General features: G+C 38.9%; 1 protein-coding gene across 7 annotated transcripts in view; it reads left to right on the forward strand.

Moving 5' to 3' along the window:
• CTTNBP2 (cortactin binding protein 2) overlaps positions 1-14,858 on the forward strand; it is a 165,388-nt gene that overhangs the window by 70,039 nt on the left and 80,491 nt on the right. For all 7 annotated transcript variants that reach the window (XM_058724492.1, XM_058724496.1, XM_058724490.1 and 4 more), the window contains exon 3: positions 8,819-9,043. In XM_058724492.1, coding sequence (XP_058580475.1) covers positions 8,819-9,043 — 225 coding nt within the window. The remainder of the gene's footprint in view (positions 1-8,818; positions 9,044-14,858) is intronic.

Below are 14,858 nucleotides of genomic sequence, written 5' to 3' on the forward strand. Positions count from 1 at the left end.
TGGGAAAAACTTATTGCTTTAAATGCTTACATTTATTTTTATTATTTTTTTTGAAAGTTCATTTATTTATTTCAAGAGAGATTGCAAGCAGGGGTGGGGCAGAGAGAGAGGGAGAGAGAATCCTAAGCAGACTCCGCGCTGTCAGCATGGAGCCAGATGTGGGGTTTGAACTCACGAACCAAGGTCATTACCTGAGCCGAAACCAAGAGTCAATGCTTAACTGACTGAGCCACCCCGGTGCCCCTAAATGCTTGCATTTAAAAGGAGAAAGATCTGGGGCGCCTGGGTGGCTCAGTTGGTTGAGTGTCCGACTTCAGCTCAGGTCATGATCACACTGCTCATGGGTTCGAGCCCCACATTGGCCTCTATGCTGACAGCTTGGAGTCTGGAGCCTGCTTCGGTTTCTGTCTCCCTGTCTTTCTGCCCCTCGCCCACTCATGCTCTGTCTGTCTGTCTCTCTCTCAAAAATAAATAAACATTAAAAAATTAAAATAAAAATAAAAGGAGGAAGATCTAAAAATGACCTAAGGTTCTGTTTTAAGAAACTATAAAGAGGGGGGAATAAAGTAAACCCAAAGTAAGTAGAAGGAAAAAAAATTGTTAAAGAGCAGCAATCAGTGAAATACAAAATAGATAGTAGAGAATATTAATGAAGCCCAAATCTGGATAATTAAATAAATCATCAAAATTGACATATTCCTGGGGCGCCTGGCTGGCTCAGTTGGTAGAGCATGGTCTTGATCTCAAGATTGTCAGTACAGGACCCACACTGGGCATAGAACTTACTTAAAAGGAAGGAAGGAAGGAAGGAAGGAAAGAAGGAAGGAAAAGAGAGAGAGAAAGAAAGAAAGAAAAGAAAAAAAGAAAGAAAGAAAAAGAAAATTGAGATTTTCCTAACATGAGCAAGAACACAAAAGAACCCAAATCACCGATACTGGGCATGAAAACAAGGGATTATCACTACAGAGCCTATAGATTTCACAGAGATAATAAGTGAATACTATAAACAACTTGAACATCCTAGATGAAATGGGCAAATATCTTGAAAACTATGACTTACAAAATTGCTAAAAGAAATAAAAAAATCTAAATAGTATCATATCTATTTTAAAAATTCATTAGGAAAAACCTTTTTCAAAGGAAGACTCCAGGCCTGGATGACTTCACTGGTAAAAGCTATCAAACGTTCAAAAAATAAATATTGTTAATATGCACAAACCTTTTCAGAAAATACAAGCAGGGCCATCATGGCCCATTTCATTTTATGGGGTTAGCAGTCCTCTACTCCCCAAACTGGCAAAGATAGATAAAAAATAAAGAAGAAAATATAGACCATTATCTCTCATAACTACAGATGCAAAAAAAAAAAAAAAAACACTGCTGGTGGTGAGAATATAAATTGGCAAACTCTCTGAAGAGGAATTTGGTAATTTCAGAAATCATCAAAATATTTTTATTCTTTAATTCAGTAAAGAATAATGGATATAATACCACAATGGATTTCTCTAATAAGTGTTACCAGGGGGTTACCTCCACATATGTTAGAACAATCAAAAACTAAGTGATAAACAGTGAGATTTTCTTAAATATGTTAGATTTATGCAATACTATTAAAAATATTGATATAAATTATTGAAATGGGAAATAGCAAATTAAATGGGAAAGGCTACTTAAACATATTTGCTTAGGTCCTTGATAACTATTTTTAATACATGCTTAAAATAATTTGTAGAATGTAAGGCAAACTTAATAGTGGCTGTCTTCTGACAATTGAATTATGGGTGGTAGTTTCCCCCCCTTAATAGTATTTTCCCACATTGCATAGTGAACATGTATTATTTTATATAAAAATATAAAATAGTTCAAATATTAATAAATTTTTGGATAGTTTTTATTGTTGAATAATGCGTCTTTCATGAAATTTAATAGTGCCTCTTTCATGAAGGCTTTAAAATTATTTTGTTTTGCGGTGCTGGGGTGGCTTAGTTGATTAAGCATCCAGCTTCAGCTCAGCTCATGATCTCACAGTCCGTGAGTTTGAGCACCACATCAGATTCTGGAGCCTGCTTCGGATTCTGTGTCTACCTCTGTGTCTCTGCTCTGCCCCCACTCACATTCTCTCTCTCTCTCTCTCTCTCTCTCTCTCTCTCTCTCTCTCTCTCTCTCTCAAAAATAAACAAACATTAAAAAAATTTTAAATTAAAACATAAAATGATTCTGGTTTCTTATATGAAAAACTCATTTATAATTAACAGTCCCCAGTTACAGAAATGATTACTTCTTTTAACCTTAAGTAACTAACTGGTATGTGTGGAGTATTCTACTCGTGGTTAAGTTACAGAGGCATAAAAGGCGTGGTTTTAACTGTCTAGTATAGTTAAAGATACAGCTAACTGTAGCAATTAAATGCCTATGGCAGGGGCGCCTGGGTGGCGCAGTCGGTTAAGCGTCCGACTTCAGCCAGGTCACGATCTCGCGGTCCGTGAGTTCGAGCCCCGCGTCAGGCTCTGGGCTGATGGCTCGGAGCCTGGAGCCTGTTTCCGATTCTGTGTCTCCCTCTCTCTCTGACCCTCCCCCGTTCATGCTCTGTCTCTCTCTGTCCCAAAAATAAAAATAAAAAACGTTGAAAAAAAAAATTAAAAAAAAAAAAAAAAAAGAATAAATGCCTATGGCAGAGTTGGCAGGTAGGTTCATCTGTGTCCCACTTCTGATTGATGGGTGGTGGCTGCCTGGAGGTATGAATTAGGACAAATTGTGAGTCTTTCCCTGGATTCAGCTTCCAGTGTATTGGTAACTTAATAATGTCTACTCTGAGCAGGAGAACAGGACAGTGTGGCACTGTGTGCCTTTCTTGAGCCAGTTAGGGAATAAAGGTAATCTTATTTTTACGGGTGTGCATGGGTCACGTTATCTGGCCGAGATGAGCACTGATGGATGTGTGCTAGATGGAAAGTGACATATGTGGTCAAAGTAAAGAGTTGGAAGGTTACTTCTGAGAGATTTGTGTGAAACCAAGCCATTTCATGGATTCTGTTAGACTGGTCTACGTTTCTGAGAGAAAACTGGTGGTTTATTGAAGTATCACTTGTAAATTTTAGCCTTAGGAATCAAATCTAAGTCTGTCTTGATATATGATTCATAATACACATTATGTATATTCCGGGCATGACAGTTTCCACACATTCAGGTTATTATGTTTATGAGCAGGTACAACACTAGTTGGCAGAAAGGTTGAGGAAAGAGGGCCGGAAGAGAAAGAGCAGGAAAAAAATAGGCCTCTTTGACTTGCTACTCCGGTGTGGTGTGGCAGATCATGTGACACCCTGGCACGCCTTCATTTCTGTGCGCTGTGTGTGTCTTGCCACATATAGTGAAATGAACTTTTCAGACTTTTTGGCATTTAATAAATAATCCATGGGGTTATATTTTGTTCCTGGCTGGTGAATTTCTAAGACTTTGCAATCAGTGAAGGGCAGTGACTGGGTTGCAAAACATTGCTGGTTTACCCTCTGCCATCCATCTACCTGCTCTGTGTGTGTGCGTGTGCATTGTATATGAAGGCATAAACAAACTCCTACATTTTCTGCCCCTCTTAGAGTGAGAGTGAGCTCTGAGGACATGGCTTATCTCTGGCTTCCCATTCCCTTTTAGTTACAAGTGGGATTTTTTTTTTTTTCCCCTTTCTTAGAAGAGTGCTTCATTTTTTTTTTTTTTTTTTTTTTTTTTGGTCTAGGTGTACTTGAAATCTTTTCCAATAAGATAAATTTAGCGTAAGATAGGTAAATTTTTATGTTGGCTGTTTGGAAGAATCTCAATGTATTTTCCATCCCTCTTGAATTGGAATAATAGTATTTCGGGGTTTGAGAGGAGTGTGACAGTGTGGAAGTCAGTGATCTTCCTGATCTTTGAGACCCCTGGACCCCATTTCTACCACATGTTTTTTCAGCCTACATTTGAAACACAGCCAGAGACACAGATTTCACTCCAGTCCAATGCAGCTTATTGTATCTCTAGAACAGCTTTGGCCCTTGAAAATTTTTTTTATTATCGTGGCTATCATTGTATTGTTTGGGAATAAATACCTCTTTAAACCGAGATGCCTTCAGATACTGAAAGAATGCAGTCATGCCTCTGTAAATCCTTTTAAGCATTCCTGTTTTCCTTCTACTCTTACAATTCAGTTCTGTTCTCAGGTCCTTTTTGTATTGATCATTATTTAAATATTTCACCCAGAAGTGAGCCCAGTAGTCCAGGGCTAGTCAGTCTAGTTCTGATCTCTTTTTTCTATTAATTAACGAAGCTTGGAAATGAGTTGCTGGCTTGACATGTGGGGGAGGAACAGTTTCCATTTTATTGTTCACTCCTTGAGATAGTGTTGGTCGCAACCCCTGAGGTTTTCATACTTCTGTGTTTGACCTCAAGAACTGACTCCTATTTATTCCTGAGAAAATCCATCTTGTCAGATTGGGCTCATCATTTCAACCATCCTTTGTGGTTTTATGCGATTGGCACCCAAGATAGTGGCAGCTGTGTTGAGTAGGCTCAAGCTGAGGACAGAATTTCTTAGTCTTACAGTTAGATCTGTATTAATGCTTTAAAACATTTTTAAAAATGTGAATTAAAATAGTGGCTGTCTGTTGGACTTAATTTTAAGAGAAAATGAATATAAAACACATAGCAATAAATAATGTCTCAATAAAAGTTATCTTTTATTAGTATTTTTTAAATGTTACAGAATCATTTTGACTTTTCATAAGATAAAATAATTTTAGCTATATATTTTTTTAGTGTTTATTTATTTTGAGAGAGGGTGGCAGAGTGCAAGCAGGGGAGGGGCAGAGAGAACAGGAGACACAGAATCTGCAGCAGGCTCCAGGCCCTGAGCTATCAGCACAGAGCCTGCCTGATGTGGGGCTCAAACTCACGGACCATGAGATCATGACCTGAGCTGAAGTTGGACACTCAGCCAACTAAGCCACCCAGGTGCCTCCCCAGCCATATGTTTTTAAATGTTTTTTTAAATTAATTGGTGGTATGTTTTAATTGTGCCCCACAATGCATGTTTTAGATTTTTTTCCTAAGGAAGTTACATGCTCTGGGATAAGTTGAATATTTAAGTTTTTTTCCTTGTATTATTACTAATCAGGTGTAATTTAGTTCATTTGGTCTCGTCGAACAATGAAAGCCAAAAGTAAGAACACTTTGTCAAATCTTCTTCTAATAATGGCCATGTTTTTCTTTATTTCTTGACAAGATCTTATAAAACCTCAGATTATGATTGAAATTATATTTTTATCAAGGTAGCTAGGTTTAAGGGTTCCTTTAAAAACCTGTTTTCATAATTATAGTCTGTGTCTTTATAATGACTCATTTTCCTGAAATGCATTTCATTCTCAAGTAATTCTGATGCATAAACCAAGAAGTTATCTGCACATTCAGCTTTTCCTTTTTTTAGGGAAAGGCCTCTTCATACCCAGTATTAGAAACATCAAGCCATTTTTTGTTACATGATCTCCTTAAATATTAAAACTTGTATGTATTGTTGACCTGCCCTTACCAAAAGTAACTTAGTACATTAAGAATTAAATAGTGTGTTATAAACTAACATGTCCTGAAAAAGGTAAGCATTTTTTCAAGAATGTTAAAGGAATAAGCATTTAATAGTTGAAAAAATGGGTAAAATTAGGCAATTTCAATTGGCTTGGGCATGTGTTCAGTTATAGATGCCTGCCTAAATCCAAATTAAGCTAAACTCTAAAACTTGAGATGGGCAAAAGAGGAGGAGGTAGCAGGGAGGGTTAGTGGTTAGTGGGAAGTTGCCTGGGCTAAGGAGGGGAAGGTGTCCCAACCTGCCAGCATCACATGGACAAAGGCATAGGTGTGTGTGTGTGTGTGTGTGTGTGTGTGTGTGTGTGTGTGTGTGTGGCGGGGGGGGGGGATGTTGCTTAACAGTGGATATGGAAGCACTGAGGGCTATAAGCAGAAAAGTGACTGAGGTTTCCTTAGAAAGGTATTCTGACAGTTCTGTGGTAAGCAGAATGCCTCTATTAGATACAATCCAGATTTGGGGTGTAGTTAGTACAAAGAATCATGAACCATAGAAAACCAGCTGCTACCCGCTGTGGTTTTCCTGAAACTGCTCTTGCCTTGTTTTAGATTAGAGAGTTAATTGAGTCCTTCCTGGGATCCCCTAATTCTGCCTGAGGCATTAGGTAAACTACTACTTGGTCATCATTTTCTTAGGAATTAGTTCTGCATAGAGGAGTCTGACATTGGCCTGACTTACTCCCCAGGTTCCTGATAAGATTATCCCTTTGGGAAGAAACTTGACTCCCTCGAACAGGGAAAATGGCATGAGCTCTTTCCTTAGAGGGCTCTGGGTTGCAAATTATATTTTCCTAAGTCTGTTGGATGCTACATTTATCTGCGCAGCAAGAATACATTACATACCCACTGTCTGTTCTATGGTGGGTTGAAAGCATGTCAGCTGAATAAAAATGCCCCTACTTGAAAGGAGCTCAAAGCAAGAGGTTTAAGAGAAGACAGCCCTACTAGGCTCAGAGTGACTAGACTCTTCCCATAACAGAGATTACCAACTGGGTGTCCTGTCATCTTGTACTCCCACATTTTGTTTAGATGAAAATGTATGAGTGTTTCCTATAGACTGGGTTGGGCCATGAGCACCAAAGAGTGGGAATGAGATTGATTCAGGTCCTGTTCAGTAGACAAGTCTGGAGAACATGGCACCTCAGTTGGCAAAAACTAGATTCTAGATGCTACATACGGAGTGTATGCAAGGCTGGCTTCCTCAGTGTACGACTCGTGCAGTTGCAGAGGGCCATGCACTTAGGAAGGCCTCCTGCTTGCTTAAATGGTATGCTGTTACCATCTTGAAATTTGTAATTTTTGAACAAAGAGCTCTATGTTTCATTGTATAGTGGGCCTTGCAGATTATGTAGTCAGTCCTAAATTTATGACCTGCATTGAGGGAAACTATGACTGAAGAGACCCAGCAGTGGGAGAGGAGACGGTGGCCTCTAAAGTCACCGAGTATTTGATAGGGAAAAGCAGGCTTTAACTATTCACCATACTCGGTAAGGCTAGTCTTCCAACTGAACCAATCACATAGAATGTTCCTGCTCCCTTCACCTCCATCTTTATCATCTACCTCCTGTCCCTTCCAACACAGAGAGAACTACTTATTGGAGAACCACTTATTAGAAAGAGGGGGAGCAGATGTGTGTAAAGGGAGAGAGGTTTTCATAAGCCCTCCTTTCCCACGTGGTACATGTTAACTTGTAGCAGATCCTAGCTGGGGAAGGGAAGAGGTCATACCACTCAGGTTGGATATTCTAATCAAATTGAGACTGGTTTATGTCTTAAAATGACAATAGGACTTGTATTAGAGAAAAGTAAAAGGAAAAAAAAGTAAGAGAAAAACCATAGGGGCATCTCAAGTTTTCATCCAGGGGTGGGGGTGAATTACTATGTTGAATGAAAATTAAGAGAAAAGTGAAGGCAGAATGAAATCGCTTTGGAAATTACATCTTGGAAGTGATACTCAGTGTATTGATCACATAATTGAATTTGAAGAATCTAGAAATATCAAATGCTTTTGGACTCCTAAATCGTGTTGACTTTTAAGTTTAAAATGATCCTCTGAAGGTAGCTTAATTTTAACCATGAAATTGGGCTTTTTGTAAACTGTATTTCTTAATCTAATTTGGTAATAGGGAAAGAAACGTTAGATTTTCCCATTTGTCATTTGCACTGGTGTTTATCTAGTTGTTGGCTTGCTGACAGTGGTCTAAAAATGGAAAAGTCTAGTTGTTGAATGCAGCTACTTTTAAAGTGAGGAAATTTATGTAATATTTCTTTAGAAAACACATTTAACATTTTGGATAATTAGCTTGATTTATTGGAAAGTAATTTAGTTTTCTCACTGACCGTGACATAGAATAATTGTTTTCTAGTGGCTATTCCCCATGACCCGAGTTAGGAAAATGTTGCTAGTTTTAATATATTTCCGCTGCTATTTTCCATTTTATGCAAAGACTGTTGTAGGCTAATTATAGAAAATTGCATTTAGTGCCATGTGGATGCGAAATTAACTTTGACACTGATGGACTAACATTGAGAGTAAAATGAGGTTGTGTTCTTTTCTGGGACTCTGTGAACTATATTTTAATGCCTTTCAACAATGAGAGATATTTGCATTTTCTTGAATCTTCTGGAGGTTTGTGGTAATTTAGTCAAACTTCACGAAATATGAATGTTGTGACTTTTTGACATAAAGATTTCATGAAGTATTTTCTTCTCTAGCAAATATCCTTATAAATTCTTTCTGGCTATACAAAACTTGGAGGAGATTTATATTTTGTGAGTTAACTTGATGAGTATCATGTGAAACAAGTTCTATCAGGATAGAGATGATTTTATTTTTGAACTTCTGCTAAAAGTTATTTTAATTGTTGGTATTTCTCATTTTACTTTAAATTAGGAAAGACTGCACCTAAAATACAGATCCCTGAAGGAGTGAGCATCATGGGAAAAAGCTGTATTTGCATCATTTGTAATTTAAAAGACATTCTTAAAGGAAGAAAGCTTGAAAGTAGGCTGAATGGCATGCCAAGCTAGTCAGGGATTGGGGTCACATTCTCCTCACTTGTCTCTCACTGCCTGACATCTTACATAAGCTATTACTCAAAAACAGCTCTATTGAATACCATTTGGAAAAGTAATCACAAAACCTTCTTATAAATATCTTTCTGTATATTTTTATTTCTTTCTTCAATATGTCCCTCTGATTTTGTTCTAGGCTCGCAGGAAAGAAGTATTTATCCAGGAACGGTATGGGAGATTTAATTTAAATGACCCATTCTTGGCACTACAGAGAGACTATGAAGCAGGTGCTGGCGATAAAGAGAAGAAGCCAGTTTGCACCAACCCCCTCTCCATCCTTGAAGCAGTCATGGCCCACTGCAGAAAGATGCAAGAAAGGATGTCCACACAGCTGGCTGCTGCTGAGAGCAGACAAAAGAAGGTATTGAGACTTTCAAACAGTCATGTTTCTTACAATACAGTGCAGAATAAAGAAACCATCTCCAAAGTTGTTGTTTGCTCTTAAATGTTATTTTCAAGAAGGGTTGGGATAAATGCTTAGAAATACAAAATGCCGACAGATTCTGGTGGCCCTTTTCAAATATAACTCAAAAATAACACTAAGCTATAAAATAAGTATAACAAAGAACGTATGTTTCCCATAATGGTTACTTTGATCCTTTCTTTAAAATATGCTTTTTTTTTTTTCCTGGACTTTTCTAGTGCCATTAGATACGTTTAACTGCTAGGTGGGATATCCAGGATTGCAACCAGAACTCTGATCAAATGGCAGTGTCCCCAACTTATTCATCCAGCTTCTGTCTCAAATATTCTTTGCAACTAGAAATTACTTTTTTAAATGATGATTTTGGAAAATGAAATTAGCATGAGGAGAATAGAATGAAATTTGTGTGGTGTATGCAATCTCACAACATACCATCTTGAAGTCCTGGTTAGTCTCAAACTTGCCCCTGGGGTCTGATGGCTGTGTCCGCTGCAGACCTCCAGGCTCCTGCTCACATGTGTTTCATTTAAACCAACCTCCTCCTCCCTTCTCACCTCCCCCACCAACATACACATGTATTTATTGTACTTGAGTGCATGCTTCAAAGAGTTCTAAGTGATAAAAACTTACTGCAATCAGCCATAAGGAAATAGAGGTTGAAATTTTGCCCTTCTAATAGGCTGCCAAGACTACTGATACCATTTATTAGGAGAGAGTAAGGAAGTCAGAGAAGCTAACGAAGTCTAGTATGATTAGAATTTAAAGTAATCTGTTCTTCCAGCCATTATTAAAGCATGCATTTAAGTGTTTCTTCTATTTGTCCTTTTCGGAGAACCTGGTGTAGTTCACATGTAACACCTGGTTGGTGATTAAACTGAATGTGGCATACTGTAAATATTTATGATATACTGTAATTTAATGTGTGTGGTTTTTTCCAGGTAATTATATATTTGCATTGACATATGTGTGCTAATGTTCACACATTAGAACAGAAGTGTTGAATGAAAGCAAACCTCTTCCTCAGGATGTCACATAGTAGAAAACTAAAGTACTGAGTAAAATAGTATGGAAGAATAAGAAGGCTTTCCATGGATGTGAGGCAAAATCAGTTTTACTCTGGACTTTGCAAACCCTCTACAAAGCCCTGCAGACAACCACTGAGGTCTCTGGAGATTTTCAGAAATCCCTAGGAACCGCATAAGCAGGAGCCAGTATATTTCAGCTGACGTCACTGAAGCTCATTTGTATTTCTTGGATGAGACACATTTCAATTATGTTCTTAACGTGTCAAATGAACTATTTCATAATAAAGTATTTCTGCTGGGTTTTATGCTGCGTTATCAAAAATCAAGAAAATATTTTGTTTTGCCTATAATTTGCATTTAATGTATAAAAATGGGTGCTCTCCTAAATTTTACTTCAGTTTTGCATTTTATCTATCATTTCTCTTATAAGAGAAAAAGGAAGAAACTCATTTTGAGTTGAATCAAAGATTTTATTATCTAGCTGATTTTTTTTTTTTTAATCAACTTACATCCTGTTTGTTTCTGAATGACTGGGTCATTTCCAACCTGGCTGGGAGTGAAAGGAAATTGTTTCTGTCCTATGGGTCCTACGAGGCTAATACGAAATGAGCCAGTGATCTGTCTCCCACGTATAACGGGGATACAGGCGTCCTTTATGGCCGAATTCATTGGCCTGTGTAGGCTCAGTGAAGGGTTGCTCTGATAGGCAGTGCTACTCTTTATCCATAAAGGATATTCTATTCTGGTAGACTGTAGCATGTGAGAAGAGTTATATTTTGTACTCTTATCCTGAATCTTTACTTAGAAAGAAAATACCACATGAACTGATAAGAGCAGAAACACCAAAGTCATCTTTTTAACAACAAAATTACCTGTCACCTTTACCCCTGGAAGTAAATATTTTAACAAAACATCTTCACTGCTCTTGCAGATAGAATAAATTGCAGCTTTAGAAATCTAAAAGCAGTAAGACAAAAAATCCATTATTTTAAATGAAGCCAGTTCTTTAAACTACTGCCAGAGCAGAGGTTGGGGAAAGCAAAGGTCCCATTATCTACAATTCAAGTATTTATTATCGGACACTGGACATAGCTCTTTGGTAATTCGAAGACATTTGGCCTGAACACTGCTCTGGTTGGCCTTTCGAGGCGGGAGAAGAGGCTCCGTGCTCATTCATGCATTGATTCCTGCTGAGACTACTAATAGGAGGGTTAACTGTTTGGCAATTTGTGTGCCAGGAAAATTTGGGCAAGAGTCAATTTGGCAAATGGACTGAGCCCGTAAAGCCACTTTGAATAAGCTAATGAGTGATCATCGTGGGGAACTTTGCCTCCAGTAATCTACTTTCTGTTTAGAGCCAGTAACCTAGGGTGCAATGATATTTTGGTTTTTATTACTTATCATGTGCATCACCTGTTAATGGAATTTCTATCCTAATTTATTTTCAGTCATTTGTTCATACTTAAATATTTCTAGGCCTGAAATAGGAAAGACTTTTTAATTTGAGCAGAGCCTTTAAAAGTCAGAAGCCTGGGAATATTCAGAAGGGAGTAATTTTTGTTTTTAATGAGTGCAAAAACTAATAGTAGCTCTGTGTATCAGCTATAGATTGTTTTGGTCGCAGCTCAGTATGATGAGGTAGGTTGCAAGGCACTAAGTGTTCCAGGCAGGATTCTTAGTTGTGAGCAAGTGAAGCCAGCATTCACAGAGTTAAGCACGTGTTTAGGTTGGCTTAAGCATGGTAGAGTGCAGCTGGGAAAGCTAGGGGACCAGGTCTTAATCACCTAGCATCACTGACAACTGCTCACTGTCAGTCACGTCCGCAGTGGGTGAGGCTTCTGCTGGTGAGAGGTGAATACTGTAGCCTGCTGATGCCAGCATGACTGCCATCATGCTCTAGGTCTTGAGTGTTGCCTCCCCTGGCCCTGCTTCTTCACATCACTCACCTCCAAGTTAGAGCCTAAGAGCAGATGCATCTGATTGGCCAAGCTTAGGCCCCACGCCCTCTCCCTGGTGATGAGGAAGACTGGGAAGGCAGCTATGGGGCATATTTAGCTTCTACAGAGAACCATAAGGTGGAGAATTCTCCTGACATACGAAGGAGTTGCAGGTGCTAGACGACCAAGGAAATGACAAACGAGCCAGAAAAGAACAATCAATTTATTTGTTTTAATTTATTTCATATGCCTTTTTCTTCCTCTGAATGATAATTGTACTTGGTTCTATCACTTGTATTCAGTACTCTCTACTTCATTATAAAATGGTCACTTTTTTTTTCAATATATGAAATTTATTGTCAAATTGGTTTCCATACAACACGCAGTGCTCATCCCAAAAGGTGCCCTCCTCGATACCCATCACCCATCCTCCCCTCCCTCCCACCCCCCATCAACCCTCAGTTCTCAGTTTTTAAGAGTCTCTTATGCCTTGGCTCTCTCCCACTCTAACCTCTTTTTTTTTTCCTTCCCCCCCCCCCCCCCCCATGGGTTTCTGTTAAGTTTCTCAGGATCCACATAAGAGTGAAAACATATGGTATCTGTCTTTCTCTGTATGGCTTATTTCACTTAGCATCACACTCTCCAGTTCCATCCACGTTGCTACAAAGGGCCATATTTCGTTCTTTCTCATTGCCCTGTAGTACTCCATTGTGTATATAAACCACAATTTCTTTATCCATTCATCAGTTGATGGACATTTAGGCTCTTTCCATAATTTGGCTATTGTTGAGAGTGCTGCTATAAACATTGGGGTACAAGTGCCCCTATGCCTCAGCACTCCTGTATCCCTTGGGTAAATTCCTAGCAGTGCTATTGCTGGGTCATAGGGTAGATCTATTTTTAATTTTTTGAGGAACCTTCACACTGTTTTCCAGAGCGGCTGCACCAGTTTGCATTCCCACCAACAGTGCAAGAGGGTTCCCGTTTCTCCACATCCTCACCAGCATCTATAGTCTCCTGATTTGTTCATTTTGGCCACTCTGACTGGCGTGAGGTGATATCTGAGTGTGGTTTTGATTTGTATTTCCCTGATGAGGAGCGACGTTGAACATCTTTTCATGTGCCTGTTGGCCATCGGGATGTCTTCTTTAGAGAAGTGTCTATTCATGTCTTCTGCCCATTTCTTCACTGGGTTATTTGTTTTTCGGGTGTGGAGTTTGGTGAGCTCTTTATAGATTTTGGATACTAGCCCTTTGTCTGATATGTCATTTGCAAATATCTTTTCCCTAAAATCGTCACTTTTTACAATGGAAATACAATTTAATTTCAAGGTGCTTTCTAGACTTTCAAGAATAACATAATCATCTAAATAATATTTTTTAGGAAGAATATTTAGCATGTTTTGTACATGAATTTTTAGTTCATTCATGAGTTTTTTTTATTTTAAAGAAAAATTTTTTTTAATATTTATTTATTTTTGAGAGTGAGAGACAGAGTTCGAGCATGGGAGGGGCCGAAAGAGGGAGACACAGAATCTGAAGCAGGCTCCTGGTTCTGTGCTGTCAGCACAGAGCCTGACATGGAGCTTGAACTCGTGAACCATGAGGTCATGACTTGAGCCAAAGTTGGACACTTAATCAATTGAGTCACCCAGGCGCCTCATGAATCTTTTTCTGTATAATTGATTTTGACTCCCCAGGAGCATTGCAGAGTGAGTATTAAGCAGGGGTGGGGGCAGTGGGGGAAACTGGAGACTGAGGCCTGTGGTTCTGAGCAGAGATTTAGAAGAGAAGGTAATTAACTTGATCCATGTCTTACCCTCCCTCTCTTGAGACTCTAGATCAAAAGGAATGGGCAGATGAGAACTGCAGAGCCCAAACTGCTGACTGGTAACTACAGCTCCTATGAAGAAAAACAATCTTGTAATGTATCTTATTGTTACGTATTTGTTGACCAGGATTGGGCAGATGGGTGGAGGTGACCAGGTGGAGAAGGGGACAAGGATGCAGTGAACATTGAATGATTTGGGGGCCCAATGAGGAATATAGTTAAATGTCATAAGAGTATTTTGTGGTTGTAACAAACATGCACTCTACTTTCTTATTTTACAAATGACCATAATTGCTTTCCTCTCTGTTTTCTACTTGGAATTAGAACAAATTGACTTTACATTACTGCTCTGCTCCCACCTACATAGTTTTCCCTTTCATTCTGTAAAAACAGTTGTTTGGTCCTTCTTCATTCATGGCTTCCAGTCTGGGTGCTATTCCTGGAGCAACCACCCACTTCCTCACTACCAGTGAAGCTGTCTTAGCTCTTCTAAGCTCTTCCACACAATCCAGTGCGTTTTGCAAAAGGGGTTGGTGTGCTCATGCAGAAGTTGGCCACTACTTGAAAGTGGTTGTGAGTAGATTCAACTCAGACAATAATATGACAAAATCAGCTAGAACTCTATAACATGTGTATATAGGAGGCTCTGGTTCCTTTACAATTATAGTAGTATATGGTTGAGTTGGGTAGAGACCGCTACCCAACTCATTAAGTCCACAGCCCCTCAATCACTGCTCAGAACTGTCCCAGATTGAGCCAGTGAGAGCCCTTTTAAGCTGGCTTCTTTTGATATGTTTCCCTCATTCTTTGAGTACTTCCTTACTTTCTTGCAGCAAGATATTCCAGGCTCATATTTTTCCTCTCCCAACCCCTGGAATCAGCTCTTAGCCCCAGGAGCGCTAGTTTCCTTGGTGTTTACAAAACAAATCTAGAGCTAGGAAATTATATATATTTATCATA

This window comes from Neofelis nebulosa, chromosome 4, assembly GCF_028018385.1.
Source record: "Neofelis nebulosa isolate mNeoNeb1 chromosome 4, mNeoNeb1.pri, whole genome shotgun sequence".
Taxonomy (NCBI): domain Eukaryota; kingdom Metazoa; phylum Chordata; class Mammalia; order Carnivora; family Felidae; genus Neofelis; species Neofelis nebulosa.